The 27,280-nt window shown below is 31.6% G+C and overlaps 1 protein-coding gene across 1 annotated transcript; it reads left to right on the forward strand.

The window, feature by feature from the left end:
- Positions 1–20,658: 20,658 nt before the first annotated feature.
- LOC127718734 (uncharacterized) lies at positions 20,659–27,074 on the forward strand. Its single transcript, XM_052224789.1, has 4 exons — positions 20,659–20,759; positions 21,019–21,206; positions 21,691–21,759; positions 26,991–27,074. The coding sequence occupies exons 1-4, from the start codon at positions 20,663–20,665 to the stop codon at positions 27,072–27,074; spliced, it is 438 nt and encodes a 145-aa protein (XP_052080749.1). The 5' UTR covers positions 20,659–20,662.
- Positions 27,075–27,280: the final 206 nt, after the last annotated feature.

The raw sequence follows: 27,280 nt of genomic DNA on the forward strand, positions 1-27,280 counted from the left end.
TTAATGGTACCAAACCTTCACCCTTATCTGAAACAATAGTGTAACATCACAACATAGAAAGACACACTATAAAATATCAATTGAAATGGCTTAACTCAATCAAAAGACGTTGTAACACAAATGAACATACACAGCACGAATAAATTTGATCTATGATACAATGTAAATACAAAATTAATAGTAATAAGGAATATGTAGTTTATTTATTGTGCATATTTAATTGAATATATTCACACATTTTGTTATTTTTAGAAATATAGTGCACCTATTCATCTTGCTACGTTTTGAGATGGAATTTTGTAATTTACTCATAGAGCCACTACATTTTGTTCAGATATTACTGCTTCTATATCATGTCTATATAAGGAAGAAATTAATAGCCTTCAGGTCTTGTTTAGATCCGACAGTTTATAGAAAAAATAATAAAATAACAGCAGTTTAGATCTGACCTTTTATACAATTAAAAAAGATGGCATTGCTTCCATTTTAATGAATATAGACAAGATGTCATTCATCTGTTTTGAAATTTTATTCATATAGACAAGACTTATAACGACAAATTGAATTTTAAGTGAATTACACTTGCTTTATATGTAAATGTGTTTATCATTACGAAATAAAGTAATAGCAGTCAAATCTATTTTATCAATATCCATCCGTTGAATAATAATAATAATATCAAGTCAAAGAACGTATACAAAAAAAAAGTGAAAGTATCCAGCTCCAACTACCGGAACGATTAGTAATGATAAGCAAAAAGTAAAATCACAAAAATACTGAACTCCGAGGAAAATTCTAAAAGGAAAGTCCCTAATCAAATGGAAAAATCAAAAGCTCAAACACATCAAACGAATGGATAACAACTGTCATATTCCTGACTTGGTACAGGCAATTTCTTATGTAGAAAATGGTGGATTGAACCTGGTTTTATAGCTAGCTAAATCTCTCACTTGTATGACAGTCGCATCAATTTCCATTATATTGACAACGATGCGTGAACAAAACAAACAGACACAATAGGTAAAAATGTAAAAAATAGGGGTACAGCAGTCAACATTGTGTTATCATCTTAATCACTATAAAAACAAACAAATGTAACGAAGAAGCACAAAAAGGCATACATCAAATTTAACATCCTCATTTTGCATTTATATTATACGATTTAATTTATCCATGTAAATTCCACCCACAAAGGATGGAAGGTTGATAGTCATTCATTAATACAGCTAATTTTTCCCGCTTTATATCAGCTTTTAGCAGGTGAGATTTTACTACTAATTAATTAATGATTTTAATTTTATTAAAAGTATCCGTCTTTCTAAATATTGCATTTACAAACATAAAACATACTATTACTCAATATTGCAATTAAAGTCTTTTAACACACAAAGGTCAATGATGTTGTGGACTTTACAAACTTCTTGTGAAGTGTAAGGCATAAAAAAACTCAATTCTATTGATCGTGTAGTTAACTCTGTTAACAACCTTATACATAACCTTTTTCAGTTAACTTGATTGAAAATAAACTTAATAAACTGATTTAATGTGTTTTTGGTTAATGCAGTCTTCAAGTTGGTGGTTTTTTTTTATCATAAACAGTCTAGTTTGAGTTATAAAGGATATGAAAGTCATTGTCCTGGACATGTCCAAATATAATTGAGACTGCATGTGTTTACTTGAACTATTATAATAATATATTTATTCCTTATGACGCAATGTATATATCAATAATTTTTCGGAATATCTTTTAAATCAAGTTTCCGCATCATTTCTAGTTCTTTTATGTCAAATATAACATCTTTCTGATTGATAATGACAAAACGAATTTAAGCATTTGCAATTTTGTTTTAATAGAATGAGGAAAATGAGGAAACAATTCGCCGGATGACAACTGAAACCTTTAGTATTCGTATTCTGTCTTCTACGGTTAGGACAAATATCTCGTTTATGTGGTACAAAAACTCAATTTGGAATAAAAGTTTGTGGAACAGTATCATAACTTTAGAAATAAAATAATAAATAACTTCGAACAAAAAGTTTTCCTTACTTATTGAGTTCTTTCATCTTAACGACTTCCTCATGTCTTTTTACTTGTTGGATAAAATTCTGGAATCATTAGTATCAGTTCATATATCAGTTCGATGACTATTTCGAGGTTCTGTCCCATAGGACATGGTCCAGTGACTTTGAATTAAAAAGCAATTTTCAATGTTCAGTTTTTCTGCTAAAGTCAGCTTGAATAGAACTACTAGTAATAGATCACTGATATTTTGTTTAAAGTTGCATTATTATTTGATAAGTACATACATGTATCAGTACATATCCGTTTGAAGACTACTTTGAGGCCCTGCCCCATAGGACATGGTCCACGGTGACTTTGCATTAATTTCCAATTTTCAATGTTAAGTTTTTCTGCTTAACTTATATTGGTAGGAACAACTCCGGAGAAAATCATTTTGAAGAAGAAAAATCCGGAAGAAGTCTATTAGACTATTTTCATATTACCGACTTTTGACTCCGGATTATATAATTTGTCGACTGGTTACCTTGGACATCATGGTACCAAGTCAGGTAAGAGCAAGCTAAAGAAGTAAAACCAAGCGTTCAATCGGTACAATTTTGGGGGAAAATTACCTGCTTAACATTTTTTTTTCACTACAAAATCATCGGAAAACAATAAATTTTCCCCTCAAATTACACCGATTATATGTTTGATTTTACTTATTTTGGTTGCTCTTACTTGACCGAGTACCATGATGTCCAAGGTAACCAGTCGACAAATTATATAATCCGGAGTCAAAAGTCGGTAATATGAAAATAGTCTATTATTCATAAACATTTTCAACTCGGGATTAAAGAATAAATAATATTTTAATTTTTACGTAACATTTTAAAGACTTTACTCCAATTTTAAAATGACATTGGAAGTCTCCCACGTGTTTCTGTTTATTGTTTACCGCATGTTATTATACGCTGGCTATACATGTGGCTTGTGGCTGTGTATATTAAGATGTTTTGATTGGTTGGTGAAGTTACGACAGATATGAATTATCTTTAGTTTTTTTATTGGATGAATTAAGGCTGGAATGCAGTATAAAATATAATAGAATACTGTTTTTTTAATAGCACGAAATTTAATTTCACGCAAAACATTTTCTTGTTAGATGTTTTATGTTATATTGGTCATTCGAAGTTCGGTAAAAGTACTTGTATTCAATTCAAAATATGGATGTCAAAGACGACATATTAAACTTGTCGGACACGTAACCAGAAAGATTTTCATCTAAACTTGATTCTTGCCCCTCGAAAGAATGATAATTCTGAACCTGTACAATTAGAACTTAAGAATTTGGCTGGTATTTTTGAACCCGTCAAAACCTATCTGGACGTTAAATTAGTCGATCTGGACTGGGTTGCACAAACGTCATTGAACTTTAAGTATTAGTTAACTATATTTTAAACCTCAATTAATGCTGCGTTCACACGTAGTTTGAATTCGATTCGCTTTAACTAATTCGAATTAGTTTAATTCGCATTCGAAACGTTTAACGTCCAAACGTAACTTCTAATTCGAATTGCAATGCGCGTCAAATTCCCTTTACTGTCCAAACGACGTTAACTTTTAATTCGTATTAACAAAAACGCAATTGGATAATGCGATTTAGCCAATTCGAATCAATTCGAATTAAAAAAGAAGAGTGTGTGAACGCGATTAGCGAATTCGATTCACATTCAATTCGAATTCAATTCGAATTAAATGTACGTGTGAACGAGGCATAAAATTAAGTGACAGTTATTTCTGTTGCACAAAGGTTTATTAGAGTTAAATAAAGTTTAAATGTGACTTAAAGTTACGTAAAATTAAAAGTGGTAAGGGGGCACATTTACATTTAGTTAAAAGTGGGACTAATTACACTTTGTGCAACGGTTTTTAAAGTCTTCTTTAACTTATTGAGAATTCTAATGTTAATTACTGTTTAACTTTAAACCACGTTTAAATTTAAAAGATCTTTGTGCAACCCAGTCCTGAAACCTAATTTATTAGACATGCAAGGGTCCGTTTCTAAAAAAAAATACGGGACGACAAAGCCATTAAATTCAAAAGCGAAGGCAATCGGATTAAAGTTCGCTGTAATGAGGAAATCCTAGCAGGGCTAAACAAGCTTTCTAAATTATCCTCCAATTCTACTGTTGCTTCCGTTACCGCAGAATTAATGTTAAAGAAAGACACAACCTTATACGTATTGATGATAGTTCCGCTGGGGGATGGGTTACCGTTCGAGTTCGAGTCCAACGACATAGCTGACAATGAGGATGGTGAAAAAAAATCCGTCAAGCCAAAAGTAGGGCCCTTAGGGCAATTCCAGAGAAGCCCTTAGGGCAATTCCAGAGAAAACTATAATAAAGAATTCTCCATACATTAGACCAGCTCAACCTAAAGCTGAGACTACTCCTAATCCTTCCTACGATAATATGTTTGGACGCAATCAACAACAGCCCTTTTTTAGATTTACAAGCTCTAGTGCATTTTTTTGAAAAACTGGAAATTAGTAAGTGTTTCACATGGTTAATGTTAGATTACGGGAAAATGTAGGTTATTTGAAAAGTATAGAAAGTAATGAATTTTAAAAGATACAATTACAAATGGATATATCATTCCTTTTATAGACCCTCATAAGAAAATGTTCATGAAAAATACTAAACTGCATAAATCTGCATTAAAACATATTGAATTTGTAGAGTGGGTGGCGCATATTCGCCATGGACACATTTTCGCTGTTTTGCTATTTTCTCTGTAAAATGTGTATGTCTTTACCCAGTTTTTGCCTAAATAGATGGTCACGGCTGTTTGTAATGTTCGACAGTTGATATTCCTCTTTATCCCATTTTCAAGGTTATTCGCACATATAAAGAAATACACAGGTGTTTTTAAACAATTTGGGCTATTATGTAAGATTTATATATAACCAATGTTTTAAAGATAATTCCTTCATCAAACATGAAGAAATTGGAATAACAATTAAGTCATTGTTTTTTAACGAAGCTTCGTTAATAGCCGATCCGGCGAGGTTTTTAAACACGGATAGATACACCCTCATAACAGATTTTATTAAAAAAAAACAAGACAAATTGGTGGAAATAAAAATTATGAATTTGCAAATTATTTTAAAGTTCATATCCACATTATTTTGTAATAATTAGTCCGGTCTGTGCTAAGCAAACAAAAATTTGACAGTTTCAAATTAGAGCCGTAGTTTTTTCCGTAAAATTCTACATCCAGCAGATCGATATGTGTACGTGTAACATAAAAATTTAATTCAAATTTCCTTTAGATACACGTATTTTGTTTTTTAAAGACGAAATCGTCGAAATGTAACTTGCCTCCGCGGAATGTATTTATCTCATATGTTGTCGCTTTGGTGAAGTGCTTTCTTTCACGTCCGCATTTTCCATCATGTATGGCATGCCAAGTTAACATTTAAAATAATTGCTACGGATGGTGTAAATAAATTACAGAACTATGAACAATAACTAAAATAGAAAATCGTAGGAAATAAGAAGAAACCACGAGAAAATTTTGATTATCATATTGCACAGTAGTTAGATAAGCTTTTCAATATTTCTTTAATTAAAATAAAAATTACGACGCTATCAGAGGGCATTGTGTATACTGTTCGTGACATTCAACCAGAACAAATAGTTGTTTTCAAAGAAAACTGAAATAAAGATGAAACAGAACTATCCGACACAATTATATAGCTTGGGTAACTTCAAATAAATATCTGATATTCACGCGGGATAACGTGCTTAATTGCTCAGAATGCATACAAGGAGCAATTGTCTATTTGTTCTCTTTTTTGAGTTTTTTAAACTAGGCAGTAGCTATTTTGCCGCCGTCGGCAAAATAGAAAATATGCTATTTTGTCGTCTTTGAATACAATGTCTTAATTAAAACAAGCACAATAGCATATTTCGATAGCAATGACTATTTTACCGGCGCCAGCAATATAGTGAAATTGTTATTTTGCCGGTTCTTTGTAAAGAGTGAATTATAATATCAACTTGTGAAAAATTTACATTGTCAACACAAAAGAATCAATTTATTATTCGACATATAGTTGAATAAGATAAATATCACAACATTTGAGATATATATAATCGTTTAAAAACATTTATGAGTCCAAGTGAAAATAAGAATTTGTAAAAAGGAATAAAAATAAAAACTATTGAGCATTCATTTGTAGCAATGGAATCATATCACAACATGTAGTTGAAATTTCTTCTAAAATTAGTCTAATATTACATGTATGCATAAGAATGAAATCTCAGATTTTAAAACACTATGCTGTAAAAAAAAATGAAAGACAAAAATCTCATAGCATATCGATTGCATAAAAAACGTTATACAGTGTAAAAAAATCAATGACATAGCTTCAAAATAAAAAAAATGTTAAAATTAAATTTAGTTTTGAAATAATAGTCAGTTTTGAATTGCATATCTGTAAACAAATTTTTTTCATTACTGGTATGCTGGCTTTCGCTTACCGAGAGCTAGTTGGCAAAATAGCATATTTTCAATTTTGCCGGGCTCGCCGGCAAAATAACCACTGCCTTTAAACTATTACTTTGTCTAGTAAAAAAATTCTAGGAAAATACAAAAAGGATTTAACGAACCATTTGAAAGAATTATATTTCAATTTTTACAGATGAATACATATTGCATGCGCTTTAGGTACAAATTAGCAGTACTATCATATGTAATGTGGTCAGTGACGTATGAATGGCAGTATTATATGAAACTATTGTTCATTCAAGTGTTTAATTCTGAATGTTGCTATGAGAGTAAGCATGTAATCCTCCAGAATAAGAATGATGTTTATGAGTGCAAGTGTGGTTCTGGTGTCTGATGACTTTGTACAAATATAATGTGTTCTATGATTATCAAAGTACATGTAATACTATGTACTTTCTATACAGAATGTTTATCAATTTTTATCTGTGTTTTCAACTTTTACTTCTTTACTAGAAAATAAACTTCTCTGTGTTTAAGTGAATCACGGTTTTATTTTCATATACAAATAAGATGATGTGGTGTGATCAACTATCCTCATAACTTTTTAACGACTGTACTTCGCTCGCCAAAACATGTTGCAGCTTTCAATCTAAATTCCTTCTGCCCAATAGAAGACATTCCTTTTTTATGTTTTAAAATCTTTTATGACTTTTAATTTAATCTATGCTATAGAATTATGTTAGTTTACATAGTCTCTGCAATTTCTATTTCGCGAATATCAATACAGAACATTCTTGTGATGAAATGATTATAAAGTTACAAGAACATTAATGAAAACAATTTTAACGTTACGCGCAAATGGCTAAAATACCATTGTACCTTGGTCTTTTCTGACGCCCTGGAAAATTATACAAACACAGTTACAAGTCTAATGGTTATCGTATTATGAGCTTCTGCAGTAATTTCGTCAATTTCTGAGACAGGGCCGTTTTTAACCCTTCGTGGCCCTATTCCTTTGATTTAAAATCCGGTTATCATCATTTTGATGTTTGTTCTCAGCAGCAAACATTTGATTTAGGTTTTTCATGGAAGAACAAGTATTACTGTTTTTCAGTACTTCCTTTCGAGCTAGCCTCTTGTCTTTTCGGTTTTTTTTTTCTGTGACGAGTAAAATAACATTTCCTGTAAATATGTTACAAAACTATTTATTGGTAGCCAATATTTCTACAGTCAATACTGGATTATATTTCGTCCGCTTTCATTTTGCAAGTCATCTAATTCTTTCAATCTTCGCAAAGGAAAACTTTCTTACATTACTGCAAGAGAAATATTTCTAAAAGTTCTGCATGGACTTAGTTTGAATACAAAACGCTTCGGTTTACACAGCTTACGTTCAGGTAGAGCCACAGCAGCAGATGCTGCAAAAGCAAACAGTCATCTTTAGAAAAACATTATGGCAGATGGAAAACAGACAAACCAAAGGATTTTTACGTGAAAGAACACATTTCCTAACGTTAATCTGTTACAAAGCACTTGGGCATTTGAATATATGTATATAAACATATCTAAACTATTACATGCGCCTTTCTCTGTTCTAGTTTCGAAATTTGCTGCAGTTCTTAACGAGCTGTACCTATAAACAAGCGTTTGTTTTCTTTATAAAACACTACAGTAAAACAGGTTTTCGGTGTTTGTTAATAAAAAACTTTATGTTCGTTTGAGTCTTCAACTAATGAGATCATAATACATGTAATAAGCTATTTGATATATTCGTATGTATCAATTTTGTTGGTTTTGTAAAAATGTATATTTCCATGAAATGTGTTTTATGTCTTTTTGCCAAAAAAGTTTTATCTTTCTTTATTTATAACTACAATTTAATATGTTTATGATTAAATTGTTAAGTTAATAGATGTGATTTTCGCTTAATATATTAGTAGGGGTGACAATATCTTCACTTTGAATCTATCCTTAATATAAATTATTGTTGTTATTTCATTTATTAGAAGACGTGATACTCTCCTTAGCTATTGAAACTATTTTATATAAAAAGGGCATATTTTTTACCTCATTTGGCAATACAAAAATCTATAAAAACGAAAAAACTAATAAATCCATAATACTTTCATGGAGTAGATTTCAAATTGGGCATATGACCTTACATTCCTGTAAATGATTGTTGATAATATCTGCCTATATTTGCTTATCGTCGTATTTCAAAACTATTGGAAGATGTGTTATAACTCAAAGACATTCCTAAAAAAAATATTGCAGTGCACTTATTATTGCCATTCATGAGCAATAGACAAAAAATGCATGATTTTTTATGTTGATTTCGGGAAATGGGGCATACTAATAATGTCATTAAATTTGAAAAGTGAGGTTTTTTTTTACTTCTTGCAAAAACTTTCCCATCGCTAATTTTACAAAACTGAGAACATCGGAAAAAAAGTGTTTAACGTATCAATAACTTGTTTATCTTCTACTACAGTGAAAGTAGTGAAGCCATTTTGGTGCTGATTGGATACCCTGGTAGTGGTAAAAGTGAAACTGGCAATACAGTTATTGGTAGACGGGTGTTCAAAAAGAAATCACGACAAAAGCAAGAGACGCATGCTGTTTTGGATTTACATCTTACCGTGAGGGACACAACTGGTTTTGAAAATATTACTAAATTTGTCGAAATTTACAAATCTCTGGAAGATTTGGAATGCCAGAAAGTTGTATTTGGGCTCACGATTCGAATAGGTAGATTTGATCCCGGATTCACTGATACAATACGTGGCATATTTAACGATAGGAGAGTTGGAGAACACCTTAAACGTAGAACATTTTTGATTTTTACATGCATTGATGAATTAATGAAAAATGATGAAGAAATTTGTGAAGATGAATTTGAAAAATGGCTTAAAACGGCTGGTGATATCCATAAATTAATCACATCGTTTCAATTAAATTATTGCGTCATTCTAAATGAACCAGGAGGAACCAAACGATTCAAACAAGTAGAACAAATAGTAAGACATATACAAGGCATTTTAGAAAGTGGCAGTGAACAGGAAACATGGTGTCATTTTAATGAAATCGTACTTTACGACTTTGGTGAGAATGCCGTGAACCTGTGCAGGTCTTTAGTGGGGTGTCGGAAAAAAATTAAAATCAAGGAGGATCGCGATTTTGACGAAAAAATGGACCAGGAGATAAAAATTACTCCACGCAAGTTTATTGAGATTGTAAGTGCACTGCAACCTCTAACAGATAAACAAGCCAGGAGTAAGAAAATTCATGCTTATTTACATGACTTGGGATCTCATATGACAGAGAGCGATGTTGATAAACTACTAAATCTTGAAAAGGGTCACTTTCCTTGGCAGGCATTCTGTAACATATCTTAATTATATTATTATATCATATTAATGAGTATAAATGTCTTGTAATTGGCAAATAAAGATCAGTTTTTTAAAGCACTCTGAACATATTACCTTTATTTGTTATAAGATAAGATAAGATAAGATATTTTATTTCCAATTATGGGCCCCAAAGGGCATAAACATTACAACATCAATAATTTTTCATAATACAATACAAACAATAAGATAAAAAAAAAGATAAACGAGAACTATTTAAGTTCTTAAAGAATACGTAGATAAAGAATCTATAGTATGTTTTTTTTAATACTAATGCATTTTATTGCAAGTGTGGTTGATAAAGATAACAAACAAGCAGCCCAAAAAGAAAAAAGTAAATAGATATCCATATATGTATAGTACACAATAAGTTGGATCAATTAAACATAATAATTAGCCAAAAAGAAAGTAGAAATTAAGCATGTCCATGACTCATCCTGTGTCAGCAGCAAATAGGAAAGTATAATGGTTTCCTAAAGGCAGCTGACACCAGGGGGCGAAACCTTATGGGCCATAGGCATGTAAAATGTGTGTAAATGTCTCTTTCCTACCTGTATCAAAAGCAAACAAGGAAGCATCATACGTAACTTGAATGCAGTTGATACCAGGGGACGATGCCTCAAGGATATAAGAGAACATTTCAATAAATAATATATCTTAACAATTATTATTTTTTTTTTAATTGGTTATAAGATTGTGACAAGCGTCTTGATTTTCCTAAACGGCTTGCTCTTTTAATATTATCAGATTATCTTGCAACCCCAGCAATAGTCGCAAGAACTCCCGTTGGTCTTAAAATAAGACAAAAGTATAGCAACATCCAATCTAAAGCCCTGGCAATATAAACTCTGAAAACAATATCCTCTCGCACAGATTTTATCTTTAAGGAACATTAAAAGCGAATAATGGAAAACAAAGAATGTGTACATAGTACAAGGAAGCCCCAATCGCACTATCATTTTTTATGTTCAGTGGACCGTGAAATTGGGGTCAAAACTCTAATTGTGCATTAAAATTAGAAAGATCATACCATAGGGAACATGTGTACTAAGTTTCAAGTTGATTGGACTTCAACTTCATCAAAAACTACCTTAACCAAAAACTTAAACCGGAAGCGGGACAGACAGACGAACCGACGGACGGACGCACAGACCGAAAAACATAATGCCCATAGGTGGAGAATAAAAACACGAAAATGGAACTTCGGAAATATGTTTATGGTCTTGAAATTTTTTTACTTAGATTGCATGAAAAAATAGACAACTTTATGTTATCTCTTTAATTGAAGTTCGTGTCTGAAAGATAACTTTCACGGATTTGCGAAAAAGTTGAATCCTAGCAATCATTATAACTCGCCATTATCTTTATGTAAAAATAAGAAGATGTGGTATGATTGCCAATTAGACAACTATCTACTAATTTGAAAGTTCGAATATAGTTGATGTACTTGTGGTGATCGGTACGCGGTACGAAGTTCAAATTGGACTTTTCTTGTATACAAACCCACATATGAAGATCCATATATCTTCTTAAAAAAAGAAACGCTAAAAAGCATATGAAAAAAAAGACGTAAGTTGAGACAGTCACTCAACTGGAACTTGCAACCATATTATATTTTTAGTTCAACTGTTTGCGTCATACATTTGTGTATCAAGGTCTAAACGGTCTCTATGTTAAACAGGAAACAGGACAATGAAAGACCGGCAATCGACATCCGTTTTTTTCATATTTATGATATGATATTTTTCAATCGTTGAGTAAGTTGCAAACATTTGAAATGACTAAGTGCTTGGATTTAATTTGCTATTTAAATGTGAGCCCAACACTTTTTACTTTTTAATCTTGAAATGTATATTGCAAAAGGTAAAACATACAATAACACGAATAACGAATACAGAAATCATACATTTATCCCTTCATCAATGTCAAAGTTAGCATAACGAAATTGTAAAGGTCTATATAGAAGTTTGTGTCTAGGCTGCGATTGGTTTCTTGGTATCAGAAAATTAATTCTGTTGGAGCTTTGTAACATTTCATGAAGATTTTACGTGGTAGAAAAAGGGGCGAAAGATAACAAGAGGACATTTAAACTCATAAGTCGAAGAAAAACTGATAACGCCATGGTAACAAACGAAAAACAACGAAAAGACGAATAATTCCATAACACACTACATAGAAAACTAAATTAAGCAACACGAATCCATCAAATACCGGGTGATAACTTAATAGCTCCGAAGGGATACTATGCAGTTCCATCTACATAATTATGTGACACCCGTTGTGTTGCTCATACAAGTACAAATGCGGTGATAAGTCTCATTCGGTAATGTCACAATTGATAAAAAGGATGTACAATGTAATTGTGGTTACAACAACTTGAACGTATCATTATCATTTTGTGACACAGATATCCCATAACAGTCAACCAACTCGTAATGGCATTCGAAAAACGTCCGAAGGGATGACTTTCAAACTTACCACTTGGAATACTTGGTCAAATAGCTGCATTGTAAGCAGCAATCCTCTATCAAGGAAATCATGAAAGGAAACACAAGGTCTGTAATATCATATCAACTGGGACAAATATATATTCCATATGTAGGCGTTACTGGATTTTTGCTAAATAGAAATGGAAACTTTACAATTGGAAAGCTGAAATTATCACTTTTTTTCGTCAACCTACCTTATTGTCAATTTCTATCTGTGGAATTTCTTATTTCAAGTTCGATTAGGAAGATGTTGCGTTTAACATATAGTCACCAAACCTTCGATTGTTCAGCGAGAGGACATCATCCAAATAGCGGAACGTGAAGTAAATCATGATAGTAGCTTCTTTTCGTTCCTCTCGAGACGATCATGTATGATATCATGTGAATAAGGAAACAAGTCGGCAATAAAAAATAAAACCACTTATTCATAGCCCCATTGTTTTTTATGTTTAATTTAGTAATTTCAAGCATTTATAGGTACTTTTTCAAAGTTCAAGTAAAAATGATAGTCATTTCATAGCAAAACTATACCTTATCCTCATTTGTGCTTAAAAATTCTAAATACCATTAATATGCATACTAGAGCGCACTGGTTTCTGGAAAGTAGATGGTACAAAAACTGGTACTTCTGATCTTAGCAGCGGGGCAAACATGTCCTCCTATTTTAATTTCATTTGGTTATGTTATTATTCAAAAGAAAATTGTAACATTGGGAAGTGTTTATAAACCTATTTAGTGTAATTAATCACAATTTGTAGTATATCTCTTATTCATTTATTGGCTTCTGTCCATGATTCATAACATTCTAAGACGGTTTGAAAAAAATATATAAAAAGAATATTTTGAAAATTTTGCTCTTGAATCATTTTTTCTTTTAGGAAGTTTCAGCCCAGGTTTCGTCAAATTTCATTAAAGTTTTTCAAAAGTGTTAATGTCTAAAAAAACACTTCCTAACTGCTAACCACGGACTGAACCTAAAAGGTTATCACGCAAACAATAACGGAATATAGGATCGCTTTTTCCAAACTGCACATTCCGTCGGCCTATATATACTTAACATGATGATGAGGGATTTTAACGACCTTGACTGGCTATAAAGCCCTCGAACCGTCGGTTCAACAACATACTTACTTATGGGCTTTTTTAACGACCTTGACTGGCTATAAAGCCCTCGCACGGTCGACTAAAAACAACATCATTAGCCACGGAAACATATATATTCATTTAGGGAGCAACCATTTAACTCCAAGGGGGGTTATGGTTTTTTGTCTGAGTCAGAAAAAATTTTTTCGCGAAAAGGGCGAACATTTTTTCTTAGTTTTTCGGCGCTTTCAATCAAATTATTTGTTTTTCAAAATTTAAAACTATATAAGGTATGGGGGGAAATCTGGATTCAGAATATTTTTTTGTGTCATCTGCTTGACTACAATATTTGTTTTCGTCAAATTGGGGATATGACTATTTTGTTTTAGGAAAAAACCATACCCCCCCCCCCTCCCCCTTTTCCACCTTGAAGTTAAATGGTCGTTCGTTCCCTTATTTTACTCTTGCAGAAACTATAATCGAAGACCAAACTGTTTACGTACAATCATATTTTTCTGTGTATCTTAAAAATGTTTGACCCCACCCCTTTTATTAAGGATTAGGCCAACATTCTAAATTCCTTTTTTCAAAAAAGATTTCTCATCAAGAAAAATAGAATTGAAAGACAAGTGCATGCCAAGATGACACAACGAGTATGCATATCATCTGCAGTACAGTTGTTCGGAGGGAATCATTCTATCAAGTCTGTCTAGTATAGACCTTCCCTGTTCTATCCGAGGATTAAACCATTCAAGGCTCAATTACTTGATTAATATAAATTAGTTTGTTAAAAATTAGACTAGTGGCACATTTTTTATCAGCATAGCCAGATACATATAATACAGTGGAGTCTTTGCAGAGTCTCTGCAGAGTCTCTGGTACAGCACCGTTTCGTTGTTTGTTTATTATTTTATAATTTCTTGTAATTTAAAAGCGTATTCAAACACCGTTGTTGGACCAAAAGTGGCAGAATAATACCATCAAAAGATTAATGGAAGCAGCCAGATTCATACACTATTACAATCATAACATGAGCTCTAATATATCAATTCTTTAACCAAATAATGGTGGAAAGTTAACTGTCAACGATAACTGCATTTAGACGAGTGACATTAACCATAAAATTTTATTTTTAATGCCCCCACCTTACATACGGCTAAATCATATACCATTCGAAAGCACATCATCTGCACTACCTTTTTTGCCCGGTCGTCAAAAATTCATATGGTGGAGTTTCTGTCAAATCACAACGAAAGGTCAAGGACGGACAACTTCTAATTTTACAAGAAGTCAGCATTTTTTGCATATTCTGTCTTCTGAATAATGATATTTTTATGGACATATGGAAATCTGTTAGAACAGATGTTAATAGTAACTTATCAAAAGCACTTTGAAATATTAATGTCGGATTTTTGATAAATAGCGCTGTTTTCCAGAAATTCCATTGAAAATGACAAAAATGCATGAAAATCAAATTGTATGTCTGTGATTCAACTGTTATTTACCATAAAACCAAATAACATATTTTATTTAGTGCTAAGGATGTTTTTGACATCATTAAATTACTGCAATTACGCTTCTTGTTAATTAAACAGTCAATTATAACAACCATACAGTTGCCCAAAATATCGCCATCTGCAAGAAAATAGCTTTTTTAGCTGCTCTTTGTTAAAACAATTTGTATGTAGTCGATATTATGTTGAAAAACACAAATTTTAAAAGTGCAAAAATGTTAAAGGATAGAATACACAGAAAATTCGTGCATTTAGGGAAAAGTTTGGGAGCGAAACTTTGATAATTCAATATTTCAATATGCATCTTGCATTGAATGAGGAAGTGAAGACTATTATAAGCTAGCCACTGAAATGTTCTTCATGCCTGGCCAATATATTTAATCCTATCCAACTACGTAATTTCTTGTACATAAATTGAGACCCTCGCAATTATATTTACTTACATTAATTTTTGAATTGGGAAATATAGCAATTCGCAATAACAATACATACATTTCTATTAATCAAATTTACTCCCTGAATAGTTTACATATAAATACATTTTAATATAAAGATGATTGATTGATTGTTGGTGTTTGACGCAATTTTCGGTTTAGCACTTTTGGCTTCTAAAGTATTTTGCGGCGATCAGTTTTAAATGGTTTAGGCCCATGGAATGCCCAAGGAACCACCGACCTTCGGAAGGAAAACTGGCAATCCCCATCAACAATACATTAGTTATAGCTATTAGTATCAAGGACGAAGTTACTGTGTAGGTGTCACAACACAAATATACCAATCAGCATTGATCACCTTTTGTAAAAGTAGGCAACCTCTAACCAAACACAGCAGTGTTAATGTTGATGTTTACTTCAGCTAAATGTTACAAGTAAAGTTTCTTAATAGAAACAAAAATATAAATGCATTTGCATCACTTTTATTTCAAATTTAATTGGCCATGATTTTGCATTAAAATTTCAATGTAGATTTACCACATACTATTTTCATTTTAGGCATTTAATAAAGATAGTACGTGTATATTAAGAATACATATGGTTAAAATGAAGTTATTTTATTCTAAAATATCTATACAATTGTGAGAAATGAAAAAATTGTGGTTGAATTTATCCAGTTTTTTAATTGGTTTTATGTAATCTGATCTTAAATTATGTTCGTGGATATTTATTGTGCACTGAGCCCTCTGTTATTGATCTTACAGAGACTTTTTGCGATTTTCTCACGTTATTTTCATATTTTTCGGTTCAAGTTTCTAATGGTGCGAAGATCTCACAACAATAATAAGTGATATAAGTTGACATGAAAAAAAAACCGTACAAAATGTTATGTATAAGTGTTAAAAACATGGGTTAAAACAATCTGACTAAAATTTAGATCAATCACGACACCCCTGTTCATATATCGCATGATAATAACGAAATCAAAGAACTAAATTTTAATAAGATTAGGGTTAACTTAATGAGATAGCTTGAAAGCAGGTATGTTCTGGTAAATTTAAAGCGATTACTGTTTTTAGCGCTATTTGATTATGTCTATTATGAAACAAATCCCTTCACGTATAACCTCCATATGTGCACTTTGAACTTCCATAATTCTGCCAAGCAATGTCGAAGGAATATTGCTCATTTCAATTTTGAGAATAACATATGGATATGTGAATGGAAAGAACAAAAGAAAAAAGAACGTAAGGACAAGATGATTCCTACATTTCCGCTATATCATATAAAGATAGATAGAGATGGAGAGAGAACTACGAGATCTATCACAACTGTTTTCCAATCGTTTGATGTGTTTCAGCTTTTGGTTTTGATATGTGATAAGAGACTTTCTGTTTTCGAAATTTCACTTGGAGTTCGGTAATTTATGTTGTTTTACTAACTTATTTTTTGCATCAATATCTGAGTTTTAAGTTCTGTTGTCTTTTTTCGCTCAGCTTTGAAATTTATGGTTTTCTTTTCTTTGATTGAAAGAAGGGATAAAATAATATGGAGGCAGTCTCAAACCATGGTCGAAGAAAAACAGACGACAACATGATCATGGCGAAAAAGTAAGATAGACAAACAAATCTTCTTAAAACACTATACCGAATTGTGTGAACAATACATAAACCAGTATGGTGATTACAGTTGTTCATGAAGGTTATTCAATCTTAATTAATCTGAATTATTAATTTTCAGTCATATTTAATAAAACAACTAACAAAGTATATTATAATGGGTTAACATTAAAAGGAATTCGCAGGATTTGACATTGAAAATCGCATGGTACAGACAGTTTTCTTTCGAACATTGAACGAGCATATTAATCTCCGTAACATATTTTTCCACATCGGGAAACTAATTTTTACCAAATATACTTCTTTTGTTCCTTAAAGTTCTTCCATAACCTTTTTTTAAATATGGTTGATCATTATCTGCCAATATTAGCAATATTATCTAGCAAAAAAAAAGCTAAATGATCCCCATTTGCAGATGGTGTTTTTTGGGGCAACTATAAAAGCTTCATTAGAAGGCTGCATCTGGACCTACATCATATTAATTGCAGTTTAAAATGATGAAAAAATTCCCTCGGTCCATAAACAATAAATCTATTCTATTTTTGACATACAAATATTCAAATTTCAGAAAACATTTAGATTTTATTGCAATTTTATCATTTTTGGAAGTTTTTTCAAGAAATGCAATTTTTTTTTAATATAGCGCAATCAACATTTAAGTTTGCACTTGATTTGAAATCATGGTAATTTGTTTTATAAGGTTTAGATCAATTTTAGGGAATAAAATGCCATACAAGTACCTGAAAATGGCATTTTGTGTAATTATAGCAAACATTTGGAATACTCAGTTTAGACCTTTGACCTTGATTTAACGAAAATTGCACCGTACGAATTATTGACGACCGGGCAAAAATGAAAGTACAGATAATAGGCTTTCGAATGATATATAATATAGCCGTATGTTAGGTGGGTGTTTTAAAAGTTTAATTTGTAACAGTTTTTCGTCTTCTTTTAGTCGTTATCAATGGTGATCCATTAAAGGAAAAGGAAACACGTGAAATATGGAACGGAAAATGGTTACACTAAAGACCTGAACGTGGATCTTAAAAGACCTGAATAGACCTGAAGATATACTACTCGATTTATTCAAATTACAATTACTTTTTTATTATTCAAAGGATTTTCTCAAAGTAAGAATTTTATAAAAGGTAATGATCCACGCGATAATAAAAATAAAATGTTTTAAATAAAAAACATTTTTTTGATTCCAAAACTCGGACCTGAAAGGAGAAATGAAAAGGCCTGAACGGACATGAAATTCTACGATCAGACATATTCAAACTTCACTAACTGTTTTATTCTTCAATGGAATTCCTTCAGGTTTAGATTTTGTGAAACGAGAAATTCAATTTATTAATATTATTTAAAAAGAAATTATGAAAAATATAATTGTGGTGTCAAAACTCGGACCTGAACGGGAAATTAAATTACCTGAAGTTGACCTGAAAATCTCCGGTCATATTTATTCATGTTCTATAACAGTTTTAGTTTTCAATCAATCTCCTTGTGATTTGAATTTTGTTATAGAAAATGTACAATATTTTATTGAAATGATAAAGAATTTTATGAAAACCATTTTCTTAGTTCCAAAAGTCGGACCTTAACTTTTTGTTTTGATAAATCATTACAAAGTCTTTGGCTATACTTTTTTTCCTATTTGGTTATTATCTCTTCATCTTTTTAATAAGCTTTGGATTTTCAAATTTTTTTGCCTTGAGCATCACTGAAGAGACATTGATTGTCAAAATACGCATCTGGTGCAGAAAAAAAGGTACCGTTTATGTTCTTATAAAAATAAGAAGATGTGGTTTGATCCCAATGAGACAACTATCCACAAAAGAGCAAACGCCATAGAAGTTAACATTACCTATATTAAGGTCACCGTACGGCCTTCAAGAATGTATTTTCAGGTTTACGCATGTCTTTTAATTCTCAGGTCCAATTCTTGTCACCAAAATAATATTTTTCATTAATGTTTTTTTTTTTCGTTTTGGTAAAATATTTAATTTGTACTTTAACAAAATCTAGATTTCAAGGAAATTCTTTGAAAAAAAGTAAATGAAATTTAAAAATTATATAAGTCGAATTTCAAGTTCATTCAGGTTTTCCATTGAATATTTGAAAAGCTATTGAAGTTTGAATAAGTCCAACCATATATTTTCAGGTCCGTTCAGGTCTTTTCATTTATTCGTTCAGGTCCACGCTTTGGCATCAAAAAATTGTTTTTTATTTGAAACATTTTATTTTCAATAAAATGTGGATCTTTACCTTTAAAGAAATTCTAATTTGAAGAAAATCCATCGGAAAATGAAATAGTAATTGTAATTTGAACAAATCGAATCTTACATCTTCAGGTCTATTCAGGTCTTTTCAGGTCCACGTTCAGATCTTTAGTGTAACCCAACGGAATTAAACATTTTATCTCAGTTACTCTCCCCAATGTTTATACCGACTCCTGATAAAAAATAGTACTTTGTCAAGTACATTATCTTTGGTGATTATACCTAGTTGTTCTGTTAGTACGGTTCCCATAAACAATTAAGAATCAAAGAAAAGCCATACAATGCATTGGTTAACAATCACGTAATTTTGAACGCCGGATCCGCCTAAACGTTAGCGGTGCTTAAGCGTGCGTTTTATTTTCAACGAGACGCTTGTAACTAATGTAAACTATGGCGGCGGCAAAATACAGCCTGTGGACCGTCCCGAAATTGAAGGCTGAACTGAGCATTAAGGGTGCAGTAATCACAGGAAGAAAGGCAGATCTGATTGATAGGTATATGATGAACTAAATCATGTCAAATGCACAACTTTTTATAGGCTGCTCACGACTTTAAAGTCTGCTTATGTCATGTATGTACAGTGAGTACGTGGAAAAAACGTCAAAAGTAATTGTCAAATTTTTTATGTTGTAAACATTTCATATAAAAAATATTTTGTTCGTATTCATTGTTAGATTTTGATGAACTTGGCACCAAAAGAAGCGGAAATGTCTAAAGTATAATTTTGTATATTTGGTAATGATATTTTGTCAATTGTTTTTCTTTTCTCTTGCTGCCCCTGAATTGGTAATTTTTAGAAATTTTTTCAGCTTTTGGTTATTATCTTGAATATTATTATAGATAGAGATAAACTGTATATAGCAATAATGTACAGCAAAGTAAGACCTACAAATAAGTCAACATGACTAAAATGGTCAATTGACCCCTTAAGGAGTTATTGGCCTTTATAATCAATTTTTATCAATTTTCATAAATTTTGTAAATTTTTACAAAATAATTTCCACTGAAACTACTGGGCCAAGTTCATTATAGATAGAGATAATTGTAAGCATCAAGAATGTTCAGTAAAGTAAGATCTACAAACACATCACCATCACCAAAACACAATTTTGTCATGAATCCATCTGTGTCCTTTGTTTAATATGCACATAGACCAAGGTGAGCGACACAGGCTCTTTAGAGCCTCTAGTTTTATTTGCAGGTATCTTACAACTATCATATCAAACTTGACAAATCTGGCAGCCCAGTTAATTCAAAGTGTGAATGTCCAGCAGGAAAGGGTCCCAATGCCACCTGCAAGCATGTTGCTGAGTGCTGTTAATGGCTAATATTTTCTCTAATACTGGAGAAATTTCAATACAGAAATCATGTACAGAAGGTTTACAGACTTTTCAACAACCAAAGACATATTACAATGGTAACTTCTTTTACCTGAGTGTCCTGTAAAAGCTATTTATTTCAACCAAAGAATTGAGAGAATAAACAAGTTTCATTTCTTTATATGTTTATGCCCCACCATAAAGCAACAGTACATGAAGTTTTACGTCGGTATTGTTCTAAAGAGTTAAACATATATGGAAACATATGTCAAAGTTCAGAAACTATATCTCCACCAGGCCTTTAACTAGAGTTTTTGTTTTTTGTTTTCCTTCATTTTCCTTTATTTTATATTTTAGGTGCTCCAGTGAAAATTGAAAAACTTGCTAAAAGGAAACCAACAGAGATATTAGAGGACCCAAGACCACAGAAGTACAGAAATATGGAAGGGTTTACAGACCATGTCAGACACACCATGATTAATTTTTGCTCTCAATCATCTCAAGACCTAACACTGAGATATATTTTTCCTGCAGCTGATATAGAGGTACAATGGAAGTTGATGATTCATAAGAAAAACTTGAAAAAATATCTTTATTTAAAATAAAATTAACAAATTTTAGGTAATACATAGAATAAAATTAACTTTTAACAACATTAACAATTTATACAGTCATATATTAGTAATAAACCTGTTTGAATCACACACATGATAAAGACAAAAAGTTTGCATGTTCTTGATTTTTGGAAAATTTACATTGCCTGTCAATTTTTAAACATACCACTTGTCTTGTAAAGTCAAATTTCTGGTGCTCATATAATACAATCTAAAAAACTATATATTAACAAAAGAAAGCAAGTAGCCTTGAGTTTTCATATTGCCAAATTCACTGTAATATGTAGTATATCTATATAAATTTTGTTAGTCAAAGGTAGATAACTCCATGTTTAAAAAATAACTCATATCATATACATTGTAGTTAGATTTATGCACATGGCTTCTTTAATATTATTTTAAATTTGTATTTCAGACTGCCCAGCTTGATCATGACTATCTGTCGTTACCATTTGCTGAATATTGGGTTGACAGAACTTTAATGGTAAGATGAAAAATTCATTTGCAGTATCAATTTATATGTAAATCAGTGCCATAAAAGGCAACTCCAAAATATCTTATGTACAATAAATATTAATGTATAAAAACTCTTAAATAATTTTTATACTTAAATTTAACAATTCACAAGCCCCGAATAAGAAATATTTAGCTAGCATATAGGGTATCAATAACCAGACAATTTACTGATCTTTGTTGTACTCAAAATAGTTAAGTCTTTTTTTTATTTTCAATATGGGATAGTTTTCACACTTTTAAACATGTTTGTCTGTTTATTCAGTACCTGGTACCAAATAACTTATATTTCAATATAACACATCTTATGATTGGATGAATGTTTTTGTTTCTTAATAAAATTAAAAGGATTGAGTGAATTCATGAGATATCCTATAAACTATATAAAATATCTTTTATAAAAAATAATCAAATATTTTATCTTATAAATCTTATCTAACATGTCTTATATATATATATATAGTTTATAAGATATCTCATATAATTTTCTTTATAAGATATCTCATATAGTTTTCTTTATAAGATATCTTATAAATTATATGAGATATCTTACAAACTATATGAGATATCTTATATAGTTAATAAGATATCTTATATAGTTTATAAGATATCTTATATAGTTTATAACATATCTTATATAGTTCATTAAAATCTTATATAGTTTATTAGATATCTTATATAGTTTTTAAGAAATCTTATATAGTTTATTAGATATCTAATAAAGTTATATGAGATATCTTTTAAACTATATGAGATATATCTTATAAATTATATGAGATATCTTATAAACTATATGAGATATCTTATAAACTATATACAATTATAGCCTTTGTATGAGGTCGATACAAGGATATATTGACCTGAAAGAAGTATATTGACTGAGGACGAAGTCCGAGGTCGATATACTTCTTTGGGTCGATATATCCTGTATTGACCTCATAAATAGGCTATAATTGTTATGTTATTAATTTCCAACCACATTTGTATCAACATCGTCATTTGATTTTGTTGGAATTTTATAGATATCATATTGTCTCCTAGACGATAACAACATAATTAGTTGTTATTTCATTTGCTTTTTTTGTTGTTTTTTCACATCTTATGTATCTGAAGATTTTTTTCTTCAAATAGTCGATCATAAATATCTTTTTATAAAAATTTTAACAATATCATGAAATTCATTACATGACGTCACAAAGTATATCGGATTTTAGATATTCTAAAAATAACCGTGCAATATGCTTTTTGCTGTGCAATATGCTTTTTGCTATCCGCCGTTTTCTCTCTACCTTCGAAAATATAGTTTAACATGTGACTATCCCTGAACGAATCAAATTAGTTAAAATATACGAATTAATAATATTATGAGATATCTTTTAAACTATATAAAATAAAATAAAAAACTACTTGCTACATTTACATGCTGAAAATTCCTTAAAGTCAAGATTTTATATTGATTTCACTGCTATTTTAGGTTACAGTACAACAGACAAAATTGGCTGAAAAGGAGACAAGAGGGCAATCCAGCAACAAGCAATGGTTTTATTTAAGACAGTGGAGGATAACAGCATCTAGGTTTGGAGAAATTTCAAAGATGACCTCAAGGAGAAATGTACAAAAACTATGTGAATCATTGTGCTCTCAAAAGTTCCTAAATGTAAAATCTGTATTGCATGGTAAAATGTACGAGCAGAAGGCAATATCACAGTTTGATCAAAAGTTTCAATTGAAATGTCAACCATGTGGACTGTTTATTTCTGCTGACAAACCATTTCTTGGAGCTTCCCCAGATGCTTTAATTGGAGATGATTGTGTTGTGGAGGTGAAATGTCCATATACAGGACGAGATGAGAGTATTGCGCCAGGAGTCAATTTTTCTTTTTTGGAATATGGCAACGATAACAATATAACATTAAGAAAAACATCAAACTATTACGACCAAATTCAGAGTCAACTTTTTTTATCACAGAGAGAACATTGTTATTTCATTGTTTATACATTTAAAGACCTCTTTGTTGAGAAAATTGAAATTAATCATGACTACTGTGTTGGTTGTCTGCTTCCAAAGTTGGAATTATTTTACTCCAAACACTTAAGGCCATATATTGCCTCAATGCTATAAAAAATTAATAAATTATTGAGACTTTATATTTTTTATATTCTTATTGTTTTTTATCAGTGAGTTTGGGCTGGTCATTGTGAAAGTGTCACCTATGTGCATTTTTGAACCACCCTTTGAAATTTATGCAAAATTTGTTATCCTCCCTTCTAATTTAGAATCAATTCAGCCCCCCTCTTTTTGTGGTTAATTCTCAATTTACGATATTTGACCCCCCGTGAAATATGTAATTATATTTCCATCTGCAAAAATTGATACCCTATTTTACGTTAATACAAAAATTTAATCCCCTTTTACATTTACAAAAAAACAAACTTGTAAAATCCTCCTACATTTTAACCAGCCCTTAACCTAAATAAAAAATTACATATAAGTTCCATATTACAGATGAGGGTGCATTTTTATTCGACTACATACCAATAATGCTGGACTTGATAAAAAGCACCTTTTCAGATTATCACAATCTCTTCAATATTGATAGATGTTGAAACATTGAAAAACCAAATAAACATACTCAAAGCAATAAAGAGCATTAGGCACCGAAAATCTCATATCTACAACAAGCCAAAACTAGTTAAAAAGTAAAATTACATTTTATGTAATTAGTGGAAACATCTCAGGAAGTATACTTTGAAACTATAAAAATAAGGTCAATTTTATTTACTTTCTTTTGTTAAATTACAATATTAAAATAAAAATGGGACCCTTTGAAAATCTAGGCAAATTTATCAACAATTGCATTTTTGAAATTCGTCAATGCAAAACAAACAAATACAATTCTGTTACTCAGTGACAGTTTGGTGTTTTGTAATTCAGACTTAAAAATTTTGAAACGTTTGGCTAATCCTATTACACGTTCTATATGGATACGCTTGGATGCAACACGTCTTTCCCTCACAATTTCTTCTGGCTCTAGTTGTGATTTTCCTTTCAGCATTGTAGGCGTATTAACATAAATATCATTGTTTGCAAAGAGGTCTTGAACCATAATGCCTCGATCCGCCATAATACTATCCCCAGAGTCAAACCTGGTATTATCTAAAAGACTTGAGTCTTCAATAATCTGCCTGTCACTGGTAGATCCCCCATAGCAGTCTGAAATATACGATATAGCACCTCTTGGGGTACACCCGACCATAGTTTTCACAGTATTTTTGTGCTTGTAGGAAGACCAAGTCACACTCTGAATATTTACGTCTTGAGATTTCTGGATTGGAATCTCAGTAGCATCAAGGATAACTCGAGTCCTTGGAAATTTTCTTTGAAAATCTACTGGCATATGCTTATCAACAATGTCTCTTGATGGCCAAATATTTAATTCATTCAGTTGAAAATAAAGGAAGTTAATCCAGGTATTAAAAACCCTAGCAATGGTAGAAACAGATAAATTAAATAGCAAGGATAATTCTACATCTTCTTTGGCACATCTGAGATTAATCAATGTTATAAATAGCTGATCAGATGGATGAAGGGTTGAACATTTATATTTGAGCTCATATGCAGCAGGACCTAGTGCATGGAATAAAAACATGAAATGTTCATAAGATTTAAAACCTGTATAAAATGAAACTGCCTTTGGATTGTCCATGAAATTCTCAATTGAATACCGACCAAGTAACTCACACTGGATCTCCATGTCCTTGGGTACATGTACGTCAGGCTCTGAAGGTATGGAAATATTGGTACTATTCTGTGTAGACACGACTTCAACCTCTTGTTGTATTCCTTGGTCAAGAGCTTTGTCCACACTCATAGCTTTTCTCGATTGCATTCTTAAAGCTCTAGGGCTTACAATATTTATTTTGGGACGAAAGCTAAACACTGTTGGTACTGCATCTACCTTTAGTCTACTTCGATCACCTGGAAACAAAGCATGAAACTGATCTTAAAAATTTTACACACATGTGCTTGGAAACATTTTTTTTTTATTTGGGCAATAAAACTACCACATACATGTATTCTGCTTTATTTTTTGTTAACATTGCAGTGGGGATAGTACTTGTATAACTTTACATACATTTATAAATAATAATTCAGGCCAGGCTTATTAAGATTTTATTTAATAGCGTTTAACAAGAAATCTTTGTTCCACATGCAATCACATTCATTGAGTTAGTTGGTCTATGGCAAACAAACAAGTCTCCATGTTGCAGGTGTGACCTATAATTGGTTGTATTTACTACTTAAGGAACTTTGTTGTGTGAGTCAAGGCTCCATGTTGAAGGCTGTACTGTGACTGTCATGCATATTGCTTATTTTTATACTTTATGTTTTCAATGGAGAGTAGTGCCATTGGCAATCATAATACCACATCTTAGGTTTAATTTATTTCAATTTGTGCTTCATTAACCCTGGAGTGGGTATATGCATGTAGTAAAACAACACATTGATAACAAACAGCTAATTTTAAATTATGAGCCACTTACATTTTTTACATACATTTGTAACTCCCATTTACATCAATTAAGTTTTAGTTACCAAATGTCAAACGTTTGGTTATGTGTAGATACACGATAGGAGGGACTAAATTGCACGAGAAAGCTCTGCTTTCGAGTGCAATTTAGACCCTCCTATCGTGTATCACACATAACCAATCGTGTGCCATTTGGTAAATCACATGTGCCAAACGTTCATTCGACGTCATCGCTAGCCGTCACGTTGTTTTCCCGCGGTAGAATTTCAGTTTGCGGTTTGATGTGTAAGGAGCAAAATGGATAATGCCAAAGTGAATTTACCAGAAACGGATTTTTTATATGCCCACTGGGATCAAAGTGTTGACGACATTACTTTATCCCAAATATGTACTGATATAGAAAAGGAACACACTGTTTTTGAAAAAATGGACGATTTAAACCTTTCACAGGCGTTAGATAAGTACGAAGTTGACATGGATGTGAACCACGAGGTAGACATTTCTCAATTAGATTTTCAGTTAACACAGGTTCCAATAACAGCCGACAATGTAATTGAACAGTTGGGGAAAATCATCATGCCGGAAACTAATGTCGCGGTAAAAGCAGAGGGTCATGTTAATAATGGACGGTATGGTAACTTCGTGAACGATATGGACATTGACATTTTAGTTAAATCCACCGAGAGTAAAAACACCAGAAAGAATACAAATTGGAGTATATCTACGTTCAATGATTGGAGAAGTGCGCGCATAGCAAGCACGAGTTGTGCCTTCCGGAGCTCACAAGATTTACAGTTGGTGACATTAATCAATGGATGAGCCGTTTTGTGATTGAAACGAGGCGGCAAGACGGAAAACCGTACCCACCGAAAACATTGTACATGTTGTGTGTAGGAATATTGCGGCACCTACGTGAAAATGAAATTCATATCAATTTCTTGGACGAAAAGGACTCTCAAT

The sequence above is a fragment of the Mytilus californianus genome, unplaced genomic scaffold (assembly GCF_021869535.1).
Source record: "Mytilus californianus isolate M0D057914Y unplaced genomic scaffold, xbMytCali1.0.p SCAF_10, whole genome shotgun sequence".
Taxonomy (NCBI): Eukaryota; Metazoa; Mollusca; class Bivalvia; order Mytilida; family Mytilidae; genus Mytilus; species Mytilus californianus.

Coding starts and splice junctions, on each gene's coding strand:
- LOC127718734 (XM_052224789.1), top strand. CDS start 20,663: ATGGCTAATATTTTCTCTAATACTGGAGAAATTTCAATACAGAAATCA. Junction 20,760..21,018: donor ACCAAAGACATATTACAATG/GTAACTTCTTTT, acceptor TTTATATTTTAG/GTGCTCCAGTGAAAATTGAA. Junction 21,207..21,690: donor TTCCTGCAGCTGATATAGAG/GTACAATGGAAG, acceptor TTTGTATTTCAG/ACTGCCCAGCTTGATCATGA.